Source organism: Periplaneta americana, chromosome 4 (genome assembly GCF_040183065.1).
Source record: "Periplaneta americana isolate PAMFEO1 chromosome 4, P.americana_PAMFEO1_priV1, whole genome shotgun sequence".
NCBI lineage: Eukaryota > Metazoa > Arthropoda > Insecta > Blattodea > Blattidae > Periplaneta > Periplaneta americana.
Genome location: NC_091120.1, coordinates 178457353 through 178480997, shown reverse-complemented (window position 1 = coordinate 178480997; position 23645 = coordinate 178457353). Strand labels below are relative to the sequence as shown.

Genomic DNA, 23645 nt, shown 5'->3' with positions numbered 1-23645 from the left:
ATATTATTTCCGTTCTCGTTCCCGTCGTTTCCGTTCCCGGTTTATTGTAAACCAGCCTTTACACCATCATTAACTCACCCTATTTTACAACAACCCTTAAATTGGCAAAGTATCCTATAGGATACAGTATTTAATTTAGCCTGTGCTGTAATTTTAATAAAATAACAGAAAAGGAATTGGTAGGAAAATTAAATTTAAACAAAATTACAGAATATATTATTTTAATGTACCGAAGTACATATGATATTTCCATGCAGATATTCTGCGTCATCATACGATGAAAGAGTAATGGAACGGAGAAAAATTCTCTCCGGCGCCGGGATTTGAACCCGGGTTTTCAGCTCTACGTGCTGATGCTTTATCCACTAAGCCACACCGGATACCACCCCGGCGTCGGACAGAATTGTCTCTGATTAAGTTCCAACTCTTGGGTTCCCTCTAGTGGCCGCCCTCTGCACTATGTCATAGATGTCTATGAACATAGGACTGAAGTCCACACATGTGCTGAGGTGCACTCGTTATGAGTGACTAGTTGGCCGGGATCCGACGGAATAAGCGCCGTCTTAAATCACGAAGTGATTTACGCATATCATATATATTAGTGGATAAAGCTTCAGCACGTAGAGCTGAAAACCCGGGTTCAAATCCCGGCGCCGGAGAGAATTTTTCTCCGTTCCATTACTCTTTCATCGTATAAATTACAGAATATAGTATTATACGGAGTGATTTATTTAGAGCCAACACATTTCCTTCTTTCTCTATTTCAAAACGAATGATGCTAGTCACAATTTGTTATACCTCAAATGTAGAGCATCTTTGGGAGATTACTAACCTCTATAGCAAATATTGAAAATTCTTTATTTATTCGGCTGGAAATTTACTTAAGGGTATATGTACGTGAACGACCACAAATATTATCAGAAAATACAGGCTCTAAATTTCTAAAATTTTATAAGAAAATGAACGCACAGTTGGACAAAAATTACAAGGTACCACAACAAGACTTATTAGAACTTAAATATATGATAAAAGTATAAAAAGGGTTACTAATAATATTTTTTAGAATTCACTGTTTACTTTAAATTACATTTTCCAAAATTTGAAAATTTTCACACATTACTTCATAACTCCACAAACATTAGGGATAGAATTCTGAAATTTTGTACACTGATGTGACATGCATTTATGCAAAAGATAGACTACAATAATGCCATTTCTTTGAAAATAGAAAAATTAGGTCACAAAACATTATGTAAATTTTAATATATTTTATGTAGGACAAATAAAAAAATAATTATATTAAAATAAACACTCTACATGTCTAAGAGTAGTCTACTTTTCAGAAATAAGCGTTTAATTACATGCAGGAAAAATATTAAAGATGTCAGAGAGACCATAACAATGTTATGGATTGTTATGGTTACCAAATGATGTCACTGCAGAATTTTTTTTTCATACTTTGATAAAACTGGTTTGAAAAATATTATTATACTTTTATCAGATATTTAAGTTCTAATTGTTGTGGTACCTTGTAATTTTTGTCGAATTGTGAGTTCATTTTCTTATAAAATTTTAGAAATTTAGAGCCTGCATTTTCTGATAATATTTGTGATCATTCACGTACACATACTCTTAATGACTAGTTTTTAACGTCAAATTAAGCAGGAGTTTTGATTCCCTGTCACGAGATGCGCAGATGTTTATTCTTTATTCCTTATTGTTGGCAGTTGTTTTCGACATTTTGTTTTAGTCACTGAAAATGCAGTACACATTAAATCAATGATTCTTCCTTATGAAGCAATACTGAATTACAAATTCAATTACAGCTGCTCAAAGGGCATACCAGAGAGAATTTGATGTTCGTAATTCCCCCAAAGAAACACAATACTGGGACTGGTAAATAAATTGGAAACAATAGGATCTCTAAAAGAATAATAATTTTGATGACAAATATACAGAATAAAGAATAAACATCTGCGTATCCCATGACAGGGAATCAAAACTCCTACTTAATTTGATGTTAAAAACCGGTCATTAAGTGAATTTCCAGCCTAATAAATAAAGAATTTTCAACATATGTTATAGAGGTTAGTAATCTCCCAAATAAATTCTACACTTGAGGTGTAACAAATTGTGGCTAGCATAATTCGTTTTGAAATAAAGAAAGGAAGAAATAAATGTGTTAGTTAGTTCTATATAAATCACTCTGTACAACAAAATAATATGTTATGGACATTGTGTTAGTTGTTTTCTTTACATTCCGACTCAGTTTAATAAATTAGTGTGAGAAATAAAGATCTGCAAGTTTAAGGGTTACGTTTTCAATTATTATTATTTTTTATTTTATACCACTCATATTTTAGATCTGTTTTGTTTCATTTAAACGACGATCGAAAAAATGAAATGGAGTTTATTATCTATTATAAGCTTGATAGCAAGAGGGTTAATTAAAACTTATAATACTTCCTAATAGCTACATTTGCAAAAAAAAAAAAAAAAAAAAGTTAGGTAAAACGAATGAATGCTAAATGTTCTAACCGAAGTTTCACAACTTAAATATTTAGATTACAAATTATATCTTGTGTTGAAGGAAGTGTAGCAGATCTGGCGGTTCAGAATGATGTAAAGTCTGTGTACTGGAGTCACCTAACTATAGTGGAAGAGTCTAGAAAAACAATGTGTTTTGTGGATTTTGTTATGACTTACTAAGACAACTCCAATAGTTGTCGTCTGTTGCTAATTTTGGAAAGTGTTTGGAAGCTGAATTAGCTGTGTTTCTTGGAGCTAGGATGTAGTATGACTACTTGTCTATAGAAACTCTATATAGAATACTGTTTTTCTGCTGCTACTTTCTTGATATTAAAAAAGAAATGTTATTTTTTTCTGTTCTTTAGTTTATGAAGAAATCAGTTCACTTCTCCTCATTATTTTTTTCTCTCTGTTCTTTTTTTTTCTCACTCTCTCTCCTGTTCTCCTATTGGCTGATAGCTGACGAGGACTACCTGTACGCAAGTAAGTTAGGCCAATCAGCTGAATCGCTCGCTCATTGAGGATTTGGATTTCTCTCTATATCTATCTTTCTCTGCGTGCACACAACTTTCCAAGTCTTGTACTGAATCTTGTTTCACTTTCTCTGTCACTCACTCAATCTGATCTTTCACTCACTCACTCTCTCTATCTCTTTCTCCTTCATGTGAACATATGTTCTCATATCTCTATCCATCTTTTCCCCACGTTACATATGGATCTAAAAGACGGCCGAGAATCTCGGAATAACAAAAACCGCAAGAGGAGGACATACAAGTAATAACTGACATATTTTTATTGAATGATTATTTGAAATACATGAGATATAACCTTTGTTTCTGTATCTAAGTATAAATTTAATTGTCGTCCTTAAATTATGCTTGTCTATTCTACGTTGGGCCTATTATAATTGTTTACTATAATTATTTTTATTTTTTTTTGTAAGTAAATATAATTAACTAAGCAATAAAGTCGTTAGTTTTTAAGTATATGAAGGATTTACAGGTGTAAAATTGTCCGGATATCCCATACTGTTAATAAAGCAGTATAATTAGCATAACAATTCCAACAGCTTTAATTATGAAATATGATTTAAATTCTCGAGCGTGAAGACTTCGTTACTGATTATGCTAAAGACAATACGTACTTATGAGTGAATTAAAAATCGATTTATGCCGTGTTTAATATTTTTCACAGAAAATATGAATGTTACTACATGATATTAATTGGTAAAATTAAAAAAGTCAGCAATTGTTCAATGCATTTCAGGTTAAACTCTATTAAAATCAAATTTTTGTGTCTTTAAGAACAACATTTATAATTTATTTTTTACAAATATAGTGACTCAATCTTAAACTTAACAAGATAGTGTCCTTCTAAGCGCCATTACGCTCAGTTATACGAGAATCTGTCGCCAACATTAGATCCTACTGTAACTTGGTGGTATCTGTTACTCTCTTGAATCCTGCATTATAAAAAAGCAATTCTTTTTCTTATTTGTTCTTATTTTCCTTCTTACTTTCCCAATCCTGATGACTGATATTTCATTTCAGTTGTTTTATTCCAGCTGTTTTATTAGTGTGTTGGTGCCACCATTGAATGGGGCATGTCACCCAATCCTGGCCTCCATTCTATTTCCTTTGCCTCTTCACTGCAGAGCTGACTAGCGACTGTGGCATGCTCATAAGCTCACCAATCCCTGTGTGCTATAGTTCATACCTTCTGCTTCCTGGACAAAGTTAGAGCCCTTTTGCCTGCTCGAATTCTCGTATAATAGCTCCTCTTATAGGCTACTGTGTTTTGCATTTAAAACAAGCTATTGTTTCCCTTGTAATGAACTCCATTTGACGCAGTAAACTTCTTAATTAGTTTTGAATGATACACTCCATCTCCCGTGAAAACTCTGGATTTTTGGGGTGAAGGGATTTGACGGGAGGGTGTAACAAATACATGTGCAGTATTTCTTAATGGAAATATATCGCGTACCAAAACCTAATCATAGTTAAGACTGTATTTTACAAAAGAAGTTTATTCAAATATAAATTGTAATGTTAATACAAAATTCAGCTAATTAATTTCCTGTTTTGGAGACATGCGTTGAATTAATTAGTGAATTTTGTTGTAACCGGAATTTATAGTATTTTTCTACCTACCGGTACCATTTTTTCTATACGCGACTGTATCAGTCGCGTGGAAGTCATTCCAGATTATTAATTACGCAGTAGGCATTTTTAATATAGCCTGTATCTTAATGACAGAACTAAAACTGTTTCATATTGATGTTTAGAGCACATTTGTATCAATTAACTGTATAATGCAGTTATATAAATACAAATGTACGGTAATATTTTATATTGCTATTTATTCATGAAGTACCTAACCTCTATTTTATACTGTGTAACCGGTAACTTACATACGGATTTAACAAATTAATTAAATATTTATAACTACTATCATTTCTGTATGTTTGACTAGAAAATTTTATACTTAAAAAAATGTTAAGGGAGTAAAATACATCGAAATGCACTAATAACTATTTTATTTTCTTATTAGGTTGAGAGGAATTAATTAAATAAAATTCTAAAATGTAACTACATTTGCTTTATTTAACATTTTACATTTGTTTCTTCTACATCAATTATTTTTTTATTTCTACTGTAGGCATTTTATCATCGAGTTTTATGGACAAATACGCAATTAAATAACATAATTGATATCGTACAAAACCCGGCAAGAATTTCAGAATTTCATTTAATTAATTCCTCTTACCGTATTGATAAAATAAATTAGTTATTAGGCCTAGTGCATTTCGATGTATTTTTAACCTCTTAACATTTTTTCTTATATCATTTTTCTGTGAAACATATAAGGAAGATAGCACCAGTATTTACAAATAATTGATTTTCCATGTTGGATCCCTATGTATAGCAAACTCTGTTACACACAGTATATGGGAGGTAGTAAACAGACTTCCAAAATATTGCGAGATTGTATTTATACAGATGAAGGATCTTTATATCGTTAAAATTGTAATTTGTTTTATTATGTTTTTTTGTGAGTAAATTTTAGTATAATTTATAGTTGAAATAATTTATCAGTGTATGGTACCCAAATGCACTCTCCATAAGATAACCTATAAATTTACACTGATTCAAGTAGAATTCAAGATGGCTAAATGGGTTAATAATATTGGCCAGGAAAAGGATAGAGTAACATACACTTGTCAGAGCCTGCTTCAGAGAATTGCGAGTCTTCTGGTTGTCTGACTGATGTACTGAGGCATCTGTGACAAGTGTTCTAGTCTCAGGCATGTTTAATACTATATGTGTGTATGTGTGTGTGTTGTAGACTGTGGCTAGACATCTCTTGCAGGCCCTCAGTGTGTCTTGTTTAATGACTCCATTGTTGTATTGTTGTGTGGTGATGGTGGTGATTTGATTTGAATTGCACTACACTGATTGGAACAGTTGCCAGATATTACAAATAGCTGTAACTAGAATATGTAGTGTAGTGTTACTAATCAAACATATTCTATAGAATTGGGCCTCGTTTGCATATGAGATTCTTGTAAGATGCTCATATTCCTGAGTCCTGCAAATGTTACAGGGAGTAAAGCATGCATTAAACATGAGCATTGTGTGGGAGTTAGAAATATGTATCTGAGAAATCTCTAGCTTTCCATGGTTGTTTCTATTGGATATGTGTCGTGTATATAAAATTATATTTTTTAGGTTGATTTGGAGCTTGTGACTGGTAAGGAGTGATAAAAGCTGATATTACTTACTTTTAGTAGATTAGTTTCCAATTTTTAATTAATCTCACATTCACCCATACAAGTTCGTATATTCTTTCTATGAACTAAAATACCGGTTAGTTATACTCTTTATTAATATTATTTGACCCTCATCACCATTGGAGATAGATGTTACCGGTATTGTAGTTTCCAATATTTCGAAATATTTTTCGTAGGGCGTAATGTTCCATTAAGAGACGATTCCTGTGTTTAAAATTTTATAAATTTTAATTTTTATATATTTGTGAACTATAGTGAACTTTTTTGTCAGCAAACAGTTGGATATATTAAGAAGATTGATTGATATTTGTGTTGTTGAATGTGAGTAAATAATAGAAGTTTTCTAACTCTAACATAAAAAACAAAGAAACACGTAATGAGAGCTGTCAAGTAGAATGGTTTTGCATGACAATTGTTTACAGAAGAAATTCTTCACTTAGCTGTCAGCATCATGTGGCTGTGATTATAACTGATGTGAAATAATATTTGAATGTTTTAATTAGATGATTTGCTGAATTTTTACCCTCTTTTTGTGTAGCAGGAAGGTAGAATGTATGATACATATATTTTTGTACCATAGTCATAAGATTGGTAAATTTGTAACAAAGCTAATTATCTTATGAAAGATTATAACAGACCTTTTTTGGCTATAATTGTACATTTGAATGTCCGTGTTTAATTTTATTTATTACTTAATTAAAAACAGCTGTAAATTTTACTGTGTGCTTATAGATTTTTTGTCTGTGAAATTCCCTCTTTGGTTCAGTTTTTTTATCCACACTAAATTAAAACTGTGAAAGTTTCTGTCATTTGCTGTTCCAAAAAACAAATTATCACAGAAATGAGGCCTTCAGCTAAGTGTTGGATTACCCTTAAAATACAAATAAGTGGCAACTCATAGTTGAAGTCAATAATTTTGATGGGTGTGTGGTTTAGTTCTGTAACATGAAAGTTGCCCCCATCCTCTATGTGTGTTAGCCTACATGAATGAGTCTGGTTGACGTGTTTTGAGGGTGGTTTTGTTCTTGCAGATGACCACCACCCTCCCCCTACGTTTACGCCACCAGAACTACCCAAGAAGGTGCACGTACGAGGTATTTCCTAAATGACAGAGACTTAAAGGGAAAAATAAAAAAGCAATTTTGAAAGCAATGAAGAAAGTTTTAAGCCTGATTTAATTTCAGACACAAATTTATTTGTTTGTTTCTGCAATCTTTCAAACACACATGTGTGGACCAGACCAACAGAGCAGTTCAGACTGGTGGGCTATGGGATTGTCTGTCTGTCTGTATATCTCGCCATTTTGCCTGTATTTCCTATCTGACTGCCTTTCTGCTTGCTGACTGACTTGAGTCAGCTTGGTATTTTAATTGTAGCTCCTTTCTACTAATTGATTTTTTTTTTCAGGTTTTTTGAAGAAATATCTAGCTATTATTATTATTATTATTATTATTATTATTATTATTATTATTATTATTATTATTATTATTATTATTATTATTATTATTATTATTATTTCATTCAAACCTTCATTTTTAGTGGATATTAAAATTGCATTATACATCTCGCTTATACACTTCTAACACTTTATATCACTTAAGAGTTAGTTACAGGAACAAATTTCTAGTGTTAACTTGAAACAACGTTTATTATTGTTAAAACCGTCTGTTAATCATAATGGTAATTTGCTAAGAGACGTCGTTGCATATAGACCACTTTTACACTGAACCTAAAATTTGTGAATTTAAATATTATTATAGTCACAATCATGCCATGGTATGAAAGAAAAATTTCACAACCTCGAGCGGGAATAGAACCTGCGACTTCCTGTTCTCCGGTCAGGCGCTCTACACATTACATTTGTAAAGTTTCTTTCAACCCATAAGCAGTGTTGACTAGATCAGACGCTATGGACAGTACTCTGTAACAGAGTCGCCAGTATGAAAGGATAATTCCAAGCCTTTGGCATGAGACAAACTTGATAGCTCAGTGGTAGAGCGCCTGACCGGAGAACAGGAAGTCGCAGGTTCTATTCCCGCTCGAGGTTGTGAAATTTTTCTTTCATACCATGGCATGATTGAAACTATAATAATATTTAAATTCATTAATATGTCACATCAACGGACGTGTATACGTCACCAAACATCGTAAGATGAAGATTACTAAAATTTGTTTTTGCAAGATATACTAAAACCCTAAACTGACCTAACCTAACCTTGGTAATTATAAATTACGGGGACTCCACTTCGCCATATTTCGTTAATATGATAGTGGGTTTCAGTGTCGCCAACATAGTAATAATACTACACCTAACCTAATCTTTCACCTGTAGCAACATTCCTCACGTTTAGTATCATTTCGTTTGCATGTATTGGCAACCCTGCTACTCGTGTCGTGTGAAATATTCGTTCAGTGGCCTGTAATATACTCCAAGCTTGATAATTAATCTAACCTTTTCCTTAATCTGTGACAGGTTACGTTAGGTTAGGTTAGTGTTTTAGTATACGTTGTATACACTAAGGTTAGGTTTAGTGTAAAAGTGGTCTATTTGCAACGACGTCTCCTAGCAAATTACCATAATAATTTCATGTCATTATTATGAAAGTCCAAACTATTTAACATGTTCGCTTTTTTAATTTTAAATTTATAACTGCAGTAATAGAAGCCAGTATTAATTGTCCACCATTTTGCAGTCAGCTGGCCTTATTGCATTTTTTTCGACCCTCTTTTTGCTGCATCAGAGGCATGAAGTGCTTTACTGAAGCGCTTTAAAAAAACGCACCATATCTAATTTGCTTCCGCTGAAAATGCAGCTTTAAGACATGGCCTAAGTCACCTTTAGAATTACTGTAGTGAGAGCCTTATTTGTTTCCGGTTTCTTCCGGGGGTGTTTCGGTGGCAAATGCGTTTGTATTCGGTAATGTAGAGTCAAATAGTGTGCGTGTTCCGAAATTAAAATTTCAGTGAAGAAATACACACTATCAAATACATAGGTAGCACAAAAGAATGGATACAACCCCAACATGATAGACAACATCATAAAAATACGAAACACAATCACAAGAAACAAAGAAACACAACACAAACGCAAGAAAAGAAACATTACAACACACAAACATACGAAAACAAAAACGCACACAAAATCTCATCTTCATTCAGGAAATTAAATTACAACATTGCCTATAGAACACAAAAACATCTCAGCACACAAATAAGAGAAACAAACAAATGCAACTTAACAGGAGTATAACCTACAAATTAACATGCAATAGTTGTAACAAGTTCTACATCGGACAAACTGGGAAATCATTTCAAACGCGATGTAATAAACACATTATAGTCATAATGAAATCACATAAAACTACAGTCTAATATATACAGTCACGAAGCTTGAGTTGTGAGGGTGCTAGGAACAACAGACTGTGCTGGTACTATTTCGCATTGTCTGTAATGAGGCGATATTAGCGATCCTAGTGGTTAGCAACTATCTATGGATGCATATTTAGTACGTATTAAGCTTCGTGACTGTATATACTAGACTGTGATAATACCTCCATATACGCAGAACATATCATAAACACCAATCACAATTACGGCAACACAGAAACAGACATGGAAATCCTACATATTCAACCGAAAAACCAGAAACTAAATACATTAGAACAGTACGAACTGTACAGACATACAAACACAACTTCACAATATAGGTACCGTATCTTTAATACACAATTACATTTCAAAACACACACCTTATTTAACTCCACACAACACAAACTCACCTCCCCCACCAAAGCAACTCCAGAAGGAACCGGAAACAAGCAAGGCTCTCACTAGTTCTGAAGATGACTAACAGTGAAGTCGAAACTATTCAGATAAGGTAATTTACCTGCTTAGTTTCAATTTAACACTAGAAAGTCGTTTCCATGACTTAATCTTAAGTGATTAAATTGTAATTAGATATTATCACTGGACCCCCTATGCTTATTGCATTTCATATACACTGGTAGTAAATCATATAGGTATGTGTAGATATTTTTTTTTATGTCCCTATGGCCCGGTTTCTTCAACCTTTGTTAAATTATAACAGTGTGGCCCGGTTTCTTCAACCTTTGTTAAATTATAACAGTGTGTTATTCCATTTTAACTGTAAACTTAACAGTTGAAGCATTTCTTCAACTGCTGTTAGTACTAACAGGCTGTTAAAACCTATGTTAATTTAACTGCCCAATTTCATGCAGTTAAATCATTTAACTCTCTGTTAGCATAGTAGTATCCAATATGGCTGGTGCGTTAGATGCTGAACTTATATATCTGCATTATTTAGAAAATGATATCCATGAATACATAAACAGAGCGGATGATTTCTGTGATTTGACAGACCAGAAGTTCATACAAAGGTATAGGCTATTTTCTGCCAAGCCTCACTTTTCGCTTTCAACTTAGATTCGTTTGTTTGTTTATTCTCATTAATTGGTTTATACTGGGAAATAATTGCCAGCAGAAGGTTTCTTTTGAACGAAGAGAAATTAGTCCCACGATTTCTTTTTGTTCCAGTGTTTTCCATTTTATAATAGCAATGCCAATACGCCGCTCCACGCTATTGTGATACAGACGAGGAAAGAAGCAGAAATCAAACCTGAGAGAACAGAAAGACTTCTATTCTCTCTGAATCAAACAACGGAAACAAGCGAGAATCGCAGTTGTCAGAGTTCATAAAACAGAAGTGAGCCTATACTTGGTTATAGGTTATGGTTAAACTCTAGAATCTCTGGTCCTAACAGAGAGTTAACGAACAGAATGTTAAAATGTGAAATGTAAAGTCGAAGAAACGCAATATTTTTAACAGCAATTCATACTTTTAACTTACAGTTAATTAACGCTATGTTAGGTGCATTATAACAAAGGTTGAAGAAACCAGACCTATATGTCTTAATCCCAACCTCATTTTTTACCATCAACTATAATGTTAATTATATCAATAGAAGAAAACGTTCTTCTTATGTTTAATTGTAAACGGAAGGAAATAAATAAGATTCCTATTTAATGGTTTAGCTTTCGTTTAGCATATTTCTGTATTAAACATAGACATTATTCACACTTTTTATTGCTATTATTTAATTGGTCTTTTAACTTCCGAAGGAGGAGATATTTTACAGTTAAAATGTCAATAAATTTTTTCTGAGTTCCTTTATTGTAAGAGAACATTTTACAATAAAATTATCAAAGTCCTTTCTTTTTTTAGTTTGAAACTGTGTAATAGAAGTTAGTGGTATTTAAATAAAAACAGAAAGCAGAAGATTCTTTTTTAAGTCACCAGCTATTATTTTAGTTGTATAGTTATATTTTTTATATTAAATAGCTCTTCTTGTAAATAACTGAACAGATGTAAAATTATTCTCTCTCTTCTATCAATTTCAATTAAAATGTCATAAAGAATTGTAGTTCAGGAACCGTAATCTTTAAGTAACAGAGAAGAATATAGGAAGAAGATGAGAAGTTCAAGATTCGACTTGAACTGTAGAGCTGTATGATATGTATATCTTTATACACTAAATAATCTTGATAAATATATTCAGTTATAAATTGTGTCACAATCTTTGACATATTCAAGTCAGCAGGCAGAAGGAAACTTTAATTGTATATAACCTTTAGTTATTAATGAATGCTATCGTAGATAGATTTATCTCCGTAGTGCATTCTGATAGTCAAGTTCCTTCAGCATGAATATTATACAGTAGCCAATATAAATCGTAGTTTATAAGTATCAAGACACATGGAGGAAAGAAAGATACATTTTCAATTTTTATATAAAGTTCGCTACATTCGCATTGTAAAACTTGAAGTTGTGTGCAGAGAAAGTACAAAAGATACAATAAGGTTATTAATAATGATTTATATACTTACTAGGAAATTGTGAGCACTAATTTACGTAATAAATAGAATAAAGCAGATTTCATAATCTAACAATTGACTATTAATTCATTATTCTTGTTATTATAGTTGTTAGTGTGGTCTATTGTAATAAATAAACTTACGAATATATTCTTGTAAATTTCTTGTAATATGGTATTAACAATGCACATATTGTACCAAATTCAGTGTGATTGCTTTCATTGTTTCTATAAATTTCGTACAAAAACTTTTATATCTTACATTTAGGACTTACTGTAGAAAAGTATCTTTTGACAGAAGGTTTTGTAATAACCTTTAGTTATTTAATTAATTAATTTCTTGATCAGTCAAAGATGTGTTAATTTACAGGTAATAACCTGTATTTCTAAATTATCTGGATAATATGCATGCAGTCTCAATATGTATACCAGTATATTTAATTTTCGTTGGTATTATTTCCCCCTTGGGAGATTAACTGCCCCATCCTGTAATGCGCTAATTTTCAATTTGTTTATTTAAGACCCAGGACCTACTGAAGATATCATACTGAAATTTTTACGTAATGAAGATACAAGGTTTCTAACCAAACTGACGCAAATTTTATCATAAATATACGTTCCTAAAAGATTTTATTATTTTTTTTAACGATTTGATACTGTTATTTTTTATGCAAATGCCCCATTTTCTCAAGAACTATAGAAGGATGAAATTTTAAACTCATGTTAACAACATTGCATTAAAAAATGGATGCACATTGAATGATATTAGTTTAGTCAGAAAAAAATAAAATAAAATCAACATAATTTTAAAAGATCAAATCTTTTTTAACAACTTGTATTTCTTGATAAACTTGTGTCAGTTTAATACTTAATATTTTAGGAGAAAAATTCGCTCCAGCGCCGGGGATCGAACCCGGGTCCTTGGTTCTATGTACCAAGCGCTCTGATCACTGAGCTACGCCGAATTCAATCAGTGATCAGAGCGCTTGGTACATAGAACCAAGGACCCGGGTTCGATCCCCGGCGCCGGTGCGAATTTTTCTCTTAAAATATTAAGTGTCAATATTACAGATAAATTCTGTAGGACAAAGTAATATATCTATAATATTCTCTCAGCTAGCAGTGCATAATAACTGCGGATTCCCGACCAATAAATCACTCAGCTGAGTGCGCTCCTAGTATAATGGCAGTTGACATTGGATTACGTCAACATATATTTGCCTAACTTGGAGTCAGGCCACAAAGGGAATCATCGAAGGAGGAAAGTTCGGTCCGGTGCTGTGGATTGAATTCGGCGTAGCTCAGTGGTCAGAGTGCTTGGTACGTAGAACCAAGGACCCGGGTTCGATCCCCGGTGCCGGAGCGAATTTTTCTTCTAAAATATTAAGTGTCAAAATTACAGATAAATTCTGTAGGACAAATTAATATATCTATAATAATAATAATAATAATAATAATAATAATAATAATAATATTGTGTCAGTTTGCTAAGAAACTTTATATTTTGAGCCTTTAGAAATTTCAGTATAATATCTTCAGTTGCTGATATAATGGATCATTAAATAAGTAGGCCTAAATTTAACATTGGCAGTATAGGGCAATTAATCTCCCATTTTACCGTTTATAAAACAAAAAGTATTTTATCATATCTACGTTTTAGTGCTAAGTAATAGGGAAGAAAATTTAGTATCTATAAAAGATGAGTACATACTTTCTTAAATAGAATTATAAGAGCATTAATATAAAAGGACATTTTCTTCGTACTTACAGACCACTATTGTATAGACTACGCAATCATTAATATTAGCAATATCTGAGATGAGATGAGATGAGATGAGATGATATGAAAACATAACCTGTACATATATTACATCAATATGTATATATTCTTGAACTTGTATTTGATACTTTAGTTTGCAATACTGTTGAAGGTTATATTTCATAAATTACATACGTAGATGTATTTAAATGCTAGTGATATGGTACTTAATCAAGCTTTGTGTAGACAATTCTGTATTCAGTGATGTGAACTTGGGAAACAAAATTGGCAAGTTTTATGCTGGAGTTTGTTAACGAGTGAGGGAGGGTTGATAGCCCTTGTCTACAGTCTGGGCTCCTCTGTTAGTGCTGTACTGAACTTCCTCTGAATGCTGCTCTTGCTGCTGCTTCTTGATACTCCTCCTTCTGTTTTTGTCCATTCTATATCTCTATTTCTCTTTTTGCAATAGCTCACTAGCTGTTATTATGACCGTGTTATATAATGAGAATCTCCACACATGAAACTTTATATGCTTATTCCACATTTATAAAATAGATTTTTAGAATGTTTTTTTTTTTATCCCAGGTTTAAAATTATACCTCTTTTATATAAGTTAAAAGAAAGAAATATTCTTATTAATGTATTATTTCTTGCCGTTTCAGGCTGTGCACCTGTGAATATCATACTTCAAGTAAAACTTGTAGCATAGAAAATTAATCATATAGGTATCGTAAAAATTGTAAAATAAAAGTTAATTGGCCTAAGGGGAGAGGATGGTGTTTTTTTAACTTTTTTCCTATTTGGTGTAAAATATTAACTTTTTTGTATGTAGAGAGCTCATAGCTGTGGCAACTTAACCAAATAAAAATATTTAAACAAATTATTTGGGGACCCAAATTTGAAAAAAAAAAAAATATACCCAATGCAGGATTGTACTAAAACCGATATATCTAAACCGTTTTTAAAGATAGATTCAAACAGTTTTTTGCAATGTATTTGCAAACGCATGTTCTACAAACTGTCTGTAACAGAATTTTGATATTAGTCCCTACGTTTGTAAAATAAACAATTAAAATTTAATAACAATTTTCTGATTTCCTTCCTTGCAAACAAACGGACGTATTTTTAAGATGAAATCAATTAACAAAATTCTGTTACAGAGAAAAGTTTCCTAATGGTCTAAAGAATGTGTGTTCTAAATTTCATGCATGTATCTTTAATAGTTCAGAAATTATATCCATTTTTGTCTGGCAATGTAGCAAAAAAAAATGAAGTTACTGGAAACCGATAAAAACGGGCGTGTGATTTAAAAATCCATAGTGCAGGATGTTTAAAAATGACGTCTCAACATACGATAAGGGCACAAATACCCACAAAATGTTATGCAATGCATTCCACACATATCAAATGGTATTTTAAAGAAAAAAAATTGTTTTGAAAATTTAATTTACCGGAAACAACAAGTGGGCGAGTGATTTAAAAATCCATAATGCAGGAAGTTTAAAAATGGCGACTCAACATCCGATAAGGGCACAGATACCCAAAAAATGTTATGCTATGCATTTCACACATATCACAGAGTATTTTAAAGATTTTTTTTTTAATTTACTCATTTTTCACCAAAAAATATCATCCTCTCCCCTTAAGGGAGAAAGCAAATTTCATTATTTATGTTGCATTTGGAGGACGTTTTCGAGGTCATTTTAAGGTTAATTTAATTTTTTTTAAAGATAAGCCTATAGTATTTTTATCTCATTCCTCGTACAAAAATAAACAACGTTTGTATAAACAATTTTTCAATTTAGCGCGCAGCAAAGATTAATAAAATGAATTCATGCTGCCTTTCATAATCATCTGAATAATACGAATTTCTTTTATCAGTTTTTACTTACGCGGTTACATCATCGAGAAAATTGATTGATGTACCAACCACCTCAGAAAACATGCAGGAGAAAATATGAAATGTTTGTGCGAATATTGAAAGATAAGTCATCTTAAGCACCTACGCTTCAATCTTTTCTTCAAAGAATTGGAAAGTGAATTGAGGTAGTAGGGCATCACTTTGAACATTTTTTTAATATAATTAAATGTTAATTTCTTTTGTTTTTGTAGTACAATTTACATGCTTATCACATATACGAATTACCTACTTTAATCTAGTTTTACTTTTAAAATATCTGTGAAAGTAAGTGCTAAATTGAAAATGGTTTACCAGTATACCTATGTAAACCTTGTTTATTTTTTAAGAGGAATGAGAATCAGAAATAAAAACTACAAGCTTCCCTTAAAAAGTTAGGTTGATCTTCAAATGACCTTGAAAATATCTTCCAGTTACAATATATATAATGCAATTTGCTTTCCTTCTTAAAGTCAATTAACTTTTACTTATAATGTTTCTTTCTAAACACTTCGTTTCTTCAGATCTTTCACATTATCAACTTAAATGGTTCAACTGATATTTCTTACTGTTATTATGACTAATATTTTACTATTAACCAAAACAGCATAATCATGTAATTTAGTAGAGGGTGCGTGCCTCTGCCTAAGTGCAAAAGCTTAAGCAGTACTTTAATATTACCGTAATAAGACACTGTTTTAATCATATTTGATTGTATTTTTATTTTGAGAGCGTTAAAATATGGATGTATTTTATAAATATGGTTCCAGTACAACAGAATGAACTCTAATGTCATTAGTTTCAGGAGGTTATTCTTTGAGATATTTCAAACAAAAAAGTTAAACATTTTGCTCATTTCTGCTTCCTTTTCGAGATAAAAATTGTTTTATTTGAAATATTTCATAGCGTGTTTTGGAAAAGCCATTGATTTAATTCCCAATACGCTCAGTCAAATTTAAGAAAGCAGTGTATTATGCTAATAAATGATTGAAAAAAATTTAGTTCTGTCCTTTAAATGTGCAGAAATTTGATCCGAACAAATGTTTTTCGTTCTGAAAAGGAATTTTAAAATGTTATATTTGTTCGGATCAAATTTCTGCTCATTTAAAGGACAAATCTAAAATTCTTTCAGTAAATTATTATCATAATACACTGCTCTCTTAAATTGACTGAGCATATTGGAAATTAAATCAATGGCTTTCTTAAAACAATTTTTATCTCGAAAAGGAAGCAAAAATGAGCAAAATTATATTAAACTTTTTTGTTTGAAATATCTTAAAGAATAACACCCTGAAATTAATGACATCACTTACGGTTTACCCTGTATTATTAAATTTTGCATCTAGAGTTTCATTTTGTGGATATTTCAAAGTTAAAATTAGACCATTTTCCTAGGAAGTGAAGAAACCCATTGTTTTCTAAACTGGACTATGTTCCTAAATTAAAATAGTACAATCTAGCTAGGAGCTATCGTACAAATATTTTCCTTGTAGACAGAAGTGTAGTCAGTACACTCTCATAGACATGCGTCTGCATTGATGAGTCTTTATATAAATATTTCTTTAGCTCATTAGGATCCAATATGCAATGGTTATGTAGGTACTAATTAATCGAAATAACATTTTAAAAGTTAACGAGATTTACCGCATATTTAGAGAAAGAATAAGCAGCTTACTTTTGAAACAGAGAACATTTGCTGACATGGGATATGGACTAGAACATCTTACATGTTTTAATAATATTTCATTTGACGAGACTTTAAACTGAAGAGGTTATTCAGCATAGAAATACAACACGAGCAAGAAATACCGACAAATTTTGCCTAGAACCCTATATCAGGGACTCAGTTCTTTTACGTGCCCTAAATCTACGTGCCTCCCAGCTTTAACTCCCTTCCAAAAGAAGATATGCTAAGGATTTTATCGCGCTTTAAAACTCATTGCCCTCAACCTGGTTTGAACCTTTGAATCTCATTGTAAAGCATTTAATAATTACACTAATTAAATTTCTTATTTATCCACCACAAAACCCGTAAAATGCACCTTTTATTGTTCACAATATAAATGAAATAATGAATGAATTATGGCATCACATGTAAATATTAATTAATAACAAAATACCATATTTAGAAAGCTATTCCCGATGGTACATTTGTTAATGCTAGGCAAGCATGTTAAAAATTGACTATAATACGATGGTGTACAAAAATGTTTTTAACACTAATGCGATAAGTATTTTTATCCACTTTACATCACTAATAAAAATGTTGTAAACGCATTCATTATGCAGCTAGTTAGGTAATGATACTGCTATTACCTAACTGGTTGCGTAATGTGAACCACACATTAATTTAAATAAAATGGAATTGATTTTATTTATTATGAACATTAACAATAATATGTTTACAATTTGGTACTATTGCAGAATTTGTATCATTTTCAATATATCTCAATTCTTGTTTGAATTCATTTAACAATGTTTGTTCTTCTGTTATAAACAAAAAGCTATCATGTTCAAAACTAATAAAACAAAAGTGAATCACCTCTCGCAGGAAGATAATAATAATAATGATAATAATAATAATAATAATAATAATTAATAATAATAATAATAATAATTAATAATAATAATAATAATAATAATAATAATAATAATAATAATAATTAATAATAATAATAATAATAAATAATAATAATAAAATCGCCTCTCCACAAAAGACATGTTCAAAACTAATAAAAATAATGCAATTACTTTTATTAAAAAATTATATTTTTTTATCAAAGTGGATAAAACGTTGCACGACATAATACTATCGTAACGATATTCATATCGTAAATAACTATTAACACTTACTTTCAACTGTTTACACTGATTTCACATGGAAGGGCATGGTTAAGAAATGTACACAAATTAAGTTAATTGAAGAGTGTGATCGCAAAACGCGTTCAGTCCATTTTTATCCACCATTTTAAGGATTGAGCGAGTTTTCAAGTGACATGCACAATAACACAACCTGTTAGACAAGGTTTGCGGTTGTTTTTGAAGAAAACGTGCTTAAAGTATAATGATAAAGTGCTCAAATATAATCATTTATATGTAAAAATGATCAAATGGACTGAGTGAGTTCTGGGATCACAGTCTTCAGTTGTTTCAACAATCATTCTTGTTGTTTTTAGTCAACTGTCCGATAACAGGTTAAACCTCATAAGTGACACCAAAGTAAGGGACACCTGCTTTTGAATCAGAGACCTTTCAATCTGCAGTACAGCGCTCCTCCACTGAACTAAATCTCCATTTACTTATAATGTGATAAGAGATAAAGTTTCCTATTACAGTGAGAGGAATACAGCAATCCAAAAGTCAGGGAATTTTTTCTATCAGCACTAATGAACGCCTGTATAAAAGAAAACTAGTGCATGACACACATGATAAAAATGACTTTATTTTGTAAGTAAGGATGTTTGCGAAATGAGGCCGTAGGCGTGTCATTTTAACACTTGTACCCTAAATAACTATGCTACTATTAGTATACAAGACTTGTAACTTGTATTATTTTGCAGAACAAAAAAATACAAATCTGTACTTTTGTTTTTAATTTGTAAATACGGTAACTAATTACTGTATAATTTCGTAGAATAGGCTCCCAGTATGTTGAATATTAATGGTGCAATATGAAGAAAAGCAACTAAATTACTTTTTGTCTTGATATAAACCAAAATAGTAATAAATTTGTACCGGTACTTGACTACACTTCTGTAATAGTCTTTTTTTTTATAGCAAAGTTATGTCTTTCATGCAGTGTCGAGCACAACTTTTGGGCTTCTCTTCCAGATCACATTCTTCCACACATTTAGAATTCTTCAAAAGATACACAAATAGTTTTATAATTCTTAGATTATCTATTTTATTGGGTGTGAATGTTCGAACTGCGAGCACTTGAAGTACATATATGTAACATTTGTTTTTGTTATTTTCCTTATTAGCAAGTTTTGTTGGATTGCTGTTTGTTGGCTGTTTGTCGTGTCTGTGTTTAGTGAATATTGATGATTTCTTTATAGTGTTATGCTTCAGTTTCTCTTGTCAGTTTTGTTGCCACATTGGTTGAATGATTCAGTGTGTGGGTGTGTATGAATGGCATGCGTTTTATTTGTAAATTTAATCCAGGTTCTTACAAACATCTGATGCATATCTCATAAATTTGAAATATACTTTAATATTGTGAAATTTGACTTTATTTTTGAAACTGAAACTGAATGATATTTAACCGGATATAGGCTACATATAATTATAAATTATGAGCTTTCTGTTAGGAATATTTCAATTTGATTTATTACAATTTTTTCCGGATAATATTACATTTATACCTATTCTAGGTTTAAATCCAACTTCAGGTACTTAAGAAAAGTATATGAGGCACATTATATTGTAATTTTTTCCATCAATATCTTGTAAATGCTGTGGATTGCTGAAAGGGCTAATTTAGCAGTATATATATATATATATATATATATATATATATATATATATATACTGCTAAATTAGAGGTATAATTAATTTCCACTAATATATATATATATATATATATATATATATTAGTGGAAATTAATTATACCTCTAATTTCCTCTAGATCATTCATTAGTTCAGTAGTAGTAATATGCGTTACAAGAGCGGTATGTTGAAGTTTTCATATTCGAGGAAATGTTTGAAAAAGCGAAACGTAGTTGAGCTTTTTTTAATTTCCAAGAATTGGAAGAAAACATACCGCTCGTGTATCGTACATTATTTTGTGCGAAGATCGTTTATTACAAACCTGAAAGAGGAATTTCTAATTAGTTGCAATGAAATCTCCATCTTGGTTTCTGTTCAATGACGGAAAATTTGTAAAACAAAAATATCTATCTTCAACATTGTTGCTTTAAAATGTTTTCTGTGTTTACTATACTCCAGCAAGCCGTGATATACGTCTGTCTTTTTTTCCCCCCAATCCATAAATGCGAATTTAAAACAAACGGTAAGGTTATGTAATGACTTATTTTTCATTTTAATATTTTAACAATATTATTTATATAACATATTGCAGTAATAACATTGGCATCTGGAATCTTGTTGATTTTTTCACGGCTTCCTTAATGTTACTTGCATCACGAATGCAGTAACTTTAGTGGAGTTGTAGAGTTTACTTAATTTTTGCAGATATTTAAAAACAATAATTAACAGTGCAATTTAGATGAAATTGCAGTGGTAAGTTTCCAATTTATAATTATTACTATATTGAACGTCTCTAAAAATAATATGTTAGAAGCCTAAAGCAGTAAAATCAATATGTCACTTAAGCGGTAAGATGAGGGAAATTGTTATGTGTGTTAGGTTGGGAATACTGAATGTGGAATTTTAGACTTACCGCGGATTGGTTTTGTGCGGAAACCAAGCAAATACGCACGATCTCGCACAAAAGTTACTCGTATTAGGCCTGGAAGTCTTTCAGACTTTAACAATTTTCAAACGTACCTACTATAGGCCTATTCACTTTTTGTTACTCCTATTTATAAACTGAAACTTGATTCAGGCCTATATGACGAAAGTAAAAAAAAAAAAAAAAAAAAAAAGTTGTATTTTAGAACGATAAATGCAAAAATATATATTATCATAGTATCATATTTTTCATCAATATACTAAACCTAATTTCAGACTAGCACAAAAATCCAATTTAATAAAAGTTCAAAGCAGAATTTAATATTTTTAACAAACAAGTTCAGCGAATAATGGTATTTACTTTTTCAGCATTGGCAGCAACTTTATGTTTTTATTTTTTTTTTTACAGGATATTCATGATGATGATAAATCATTCTCGTTTTGTGCTATAAATTGAAGTTAATTCAGTAAAGAAATGTTTTCTTTTGGAAGGGAATAAACTTAGTTATAGTAGAATTAACATTTCTTTCGACTTGTAACAGCTGTCTAACCGCATTGCTTATGGATTGGCTGTCATGGCAACATTGCCAACTTGCTGCTTGCTAAAAGCTGGTCAGTCAAATGCTATATGTTTGATAATGACAGCATTGCCCACAAGTTAGGGCGAAGAGATATGGGAGCGTCAAACGGAGATTGACTACTTCCAAGGTTAACCTTGGTTGCCATGACAACAACCCGTAACCCACGTAGCTAGCGACCATAATCCATGCGGCTAGGAAGCTGTCAGAAGTCTAAAGTAACGGTAATTCTATTATATACACATTATTTTCACCATCATTTTTTATAAAATTTGAATAACTTACAATATTCTTATTGTACTTATGTCTGGAGTACTGCACACTTGAATTCCGTTTAAATATGAAGTAAACAATTGATTTCGGGAAATGACTAGTTTTGAAAGTACCTTTGATATTGCATTTTATATATTGGTTCTGAGACACATAGAAGTACTTCGTTCCGAATTCTTCAGATTTATGGGTAATGTTCAGATGTTTGAAATAACTACCTGTGGTAGTAACATTTCTATTGAGTGTGGTTTGTCCTCGCTCTTAAGTGTGTAGGATAATTCCATGGAAGGTACATACTGGTAAAAAGTATTTTATTGTAACATAAATAATGACTGTTTTATTTTATTGAAGGTTATGTTTGTCCTCTACAGTCATTTTATTACAATTATAATTTGTATTGTTTCGTGTAATCTTAAGTTTTGATTCTTTCGTAATTAAAATTTAAAAATCAGTAAACAATAATATAAAAATACCTAATTTAGTTGGGCATTTCCTATCAATGTGTTTTTTTAATATTACAGTTTTGCTAGTATAACATTCTACAATACGATAATAATATAATGAAGGCCTGTGATTATGAAATGTATGAATGACTGTACGTTAGTGTATATAGAATTGACGGAATTAACATACAGCCAATGCACATGAGAGAACATCTCCAATCCTGTGCTCATTCACTCCTAATTCCAACTGAAAATTATTGGAATTTGTATATAAGTAGCGTACCAGTACGGTACCGGTATTCAACATAAATTTCGTTACAATAGCTATATGGTTAATATGTTACAGAACATATGCCTACTCAGTCGGTTAAGGCGCTTGCCTACCGGTCTGAAGTTGCGTTCGGGCGTGGGTTCGATCCCCGCTTGGACTGATTACCTGGTTGGGTTTTTTCCGAGGTTTTACTCAACCGTAATGTGAATGCAAGGTAATCTATGGCGAATCCTCGGCCTCATCTCGCCAAATATCATCTCGTCATCACCAATCTCATCGACGCTAAATAACCTAGTAGTTGATACAGCGTTGTTAAATAACCAACTAAAAAAAACATAGGCCTAAAATAGTTTTAATACCGTACTTAATATCAATCAACTTAATATCTGTTGTTCACTTTTATTGTGAAGTATCGTATTTTGAAACTGAAAATCTTAAAATTGTATTATTTTTCTTGACGTTTTACCCTCTCTAAAGTTTATGTACGAGATTAGAAAAAATATGAAACACTGTTTGTAGTTTACCTATTTTTAATTGTATAAATAATTCTATATACGAATGTTGTTGAGGGTAGATAAAGATATATTTTGAATATTTCTTTTTCAAAACTGCAATTTCAGTTAGAGAAAAATATGCCGTAGAATCGTTTTTTTTCTAATGACACCATATACTTATTTTTACAATTTTTGTATTTACAGGTTTCAAAACGTACGATATACAAAAACATTTTCAATACATTAAAAAAAAAACATATTACTGGCTTAGAAAATGGAAATGAACCATTGACATTAACTACAATATTAA

At 31.3% G+C, this 23645-nt stretch overlaps 1 protein-coding gene across 6 annotated transcripts in view; it reads left to right on the top strand.

The window, feature by feature from the left end:
* Nucleotides 1-23645, top strand: part of slo (calcium-activated potassium channel slo) — a 427716-nt gene that overhangs the window by 266195 nt on the left and 137876 nt on the right. For 3 of the 6 annotated variants that reach the window (XM_069824445.1, XM_069824446.1, XM_069824443.1), the window contains exons 10-11: nt 2989-3012; nt 7351-7413. In XM_069824445.1, coding sequence (XP_069680546.1) covers nt 2989-3012; nt 7351-7413 — 87 coding nt within the window. The remainder of the gene's footprint in view (nt 1-2988; nt 3013-7350; nt 7414-23645) is intronic. The other 3 variants (XM_069824442.1, XM_069824447.1, XM_069824444.1) reach the window with 1 other exon arrangement.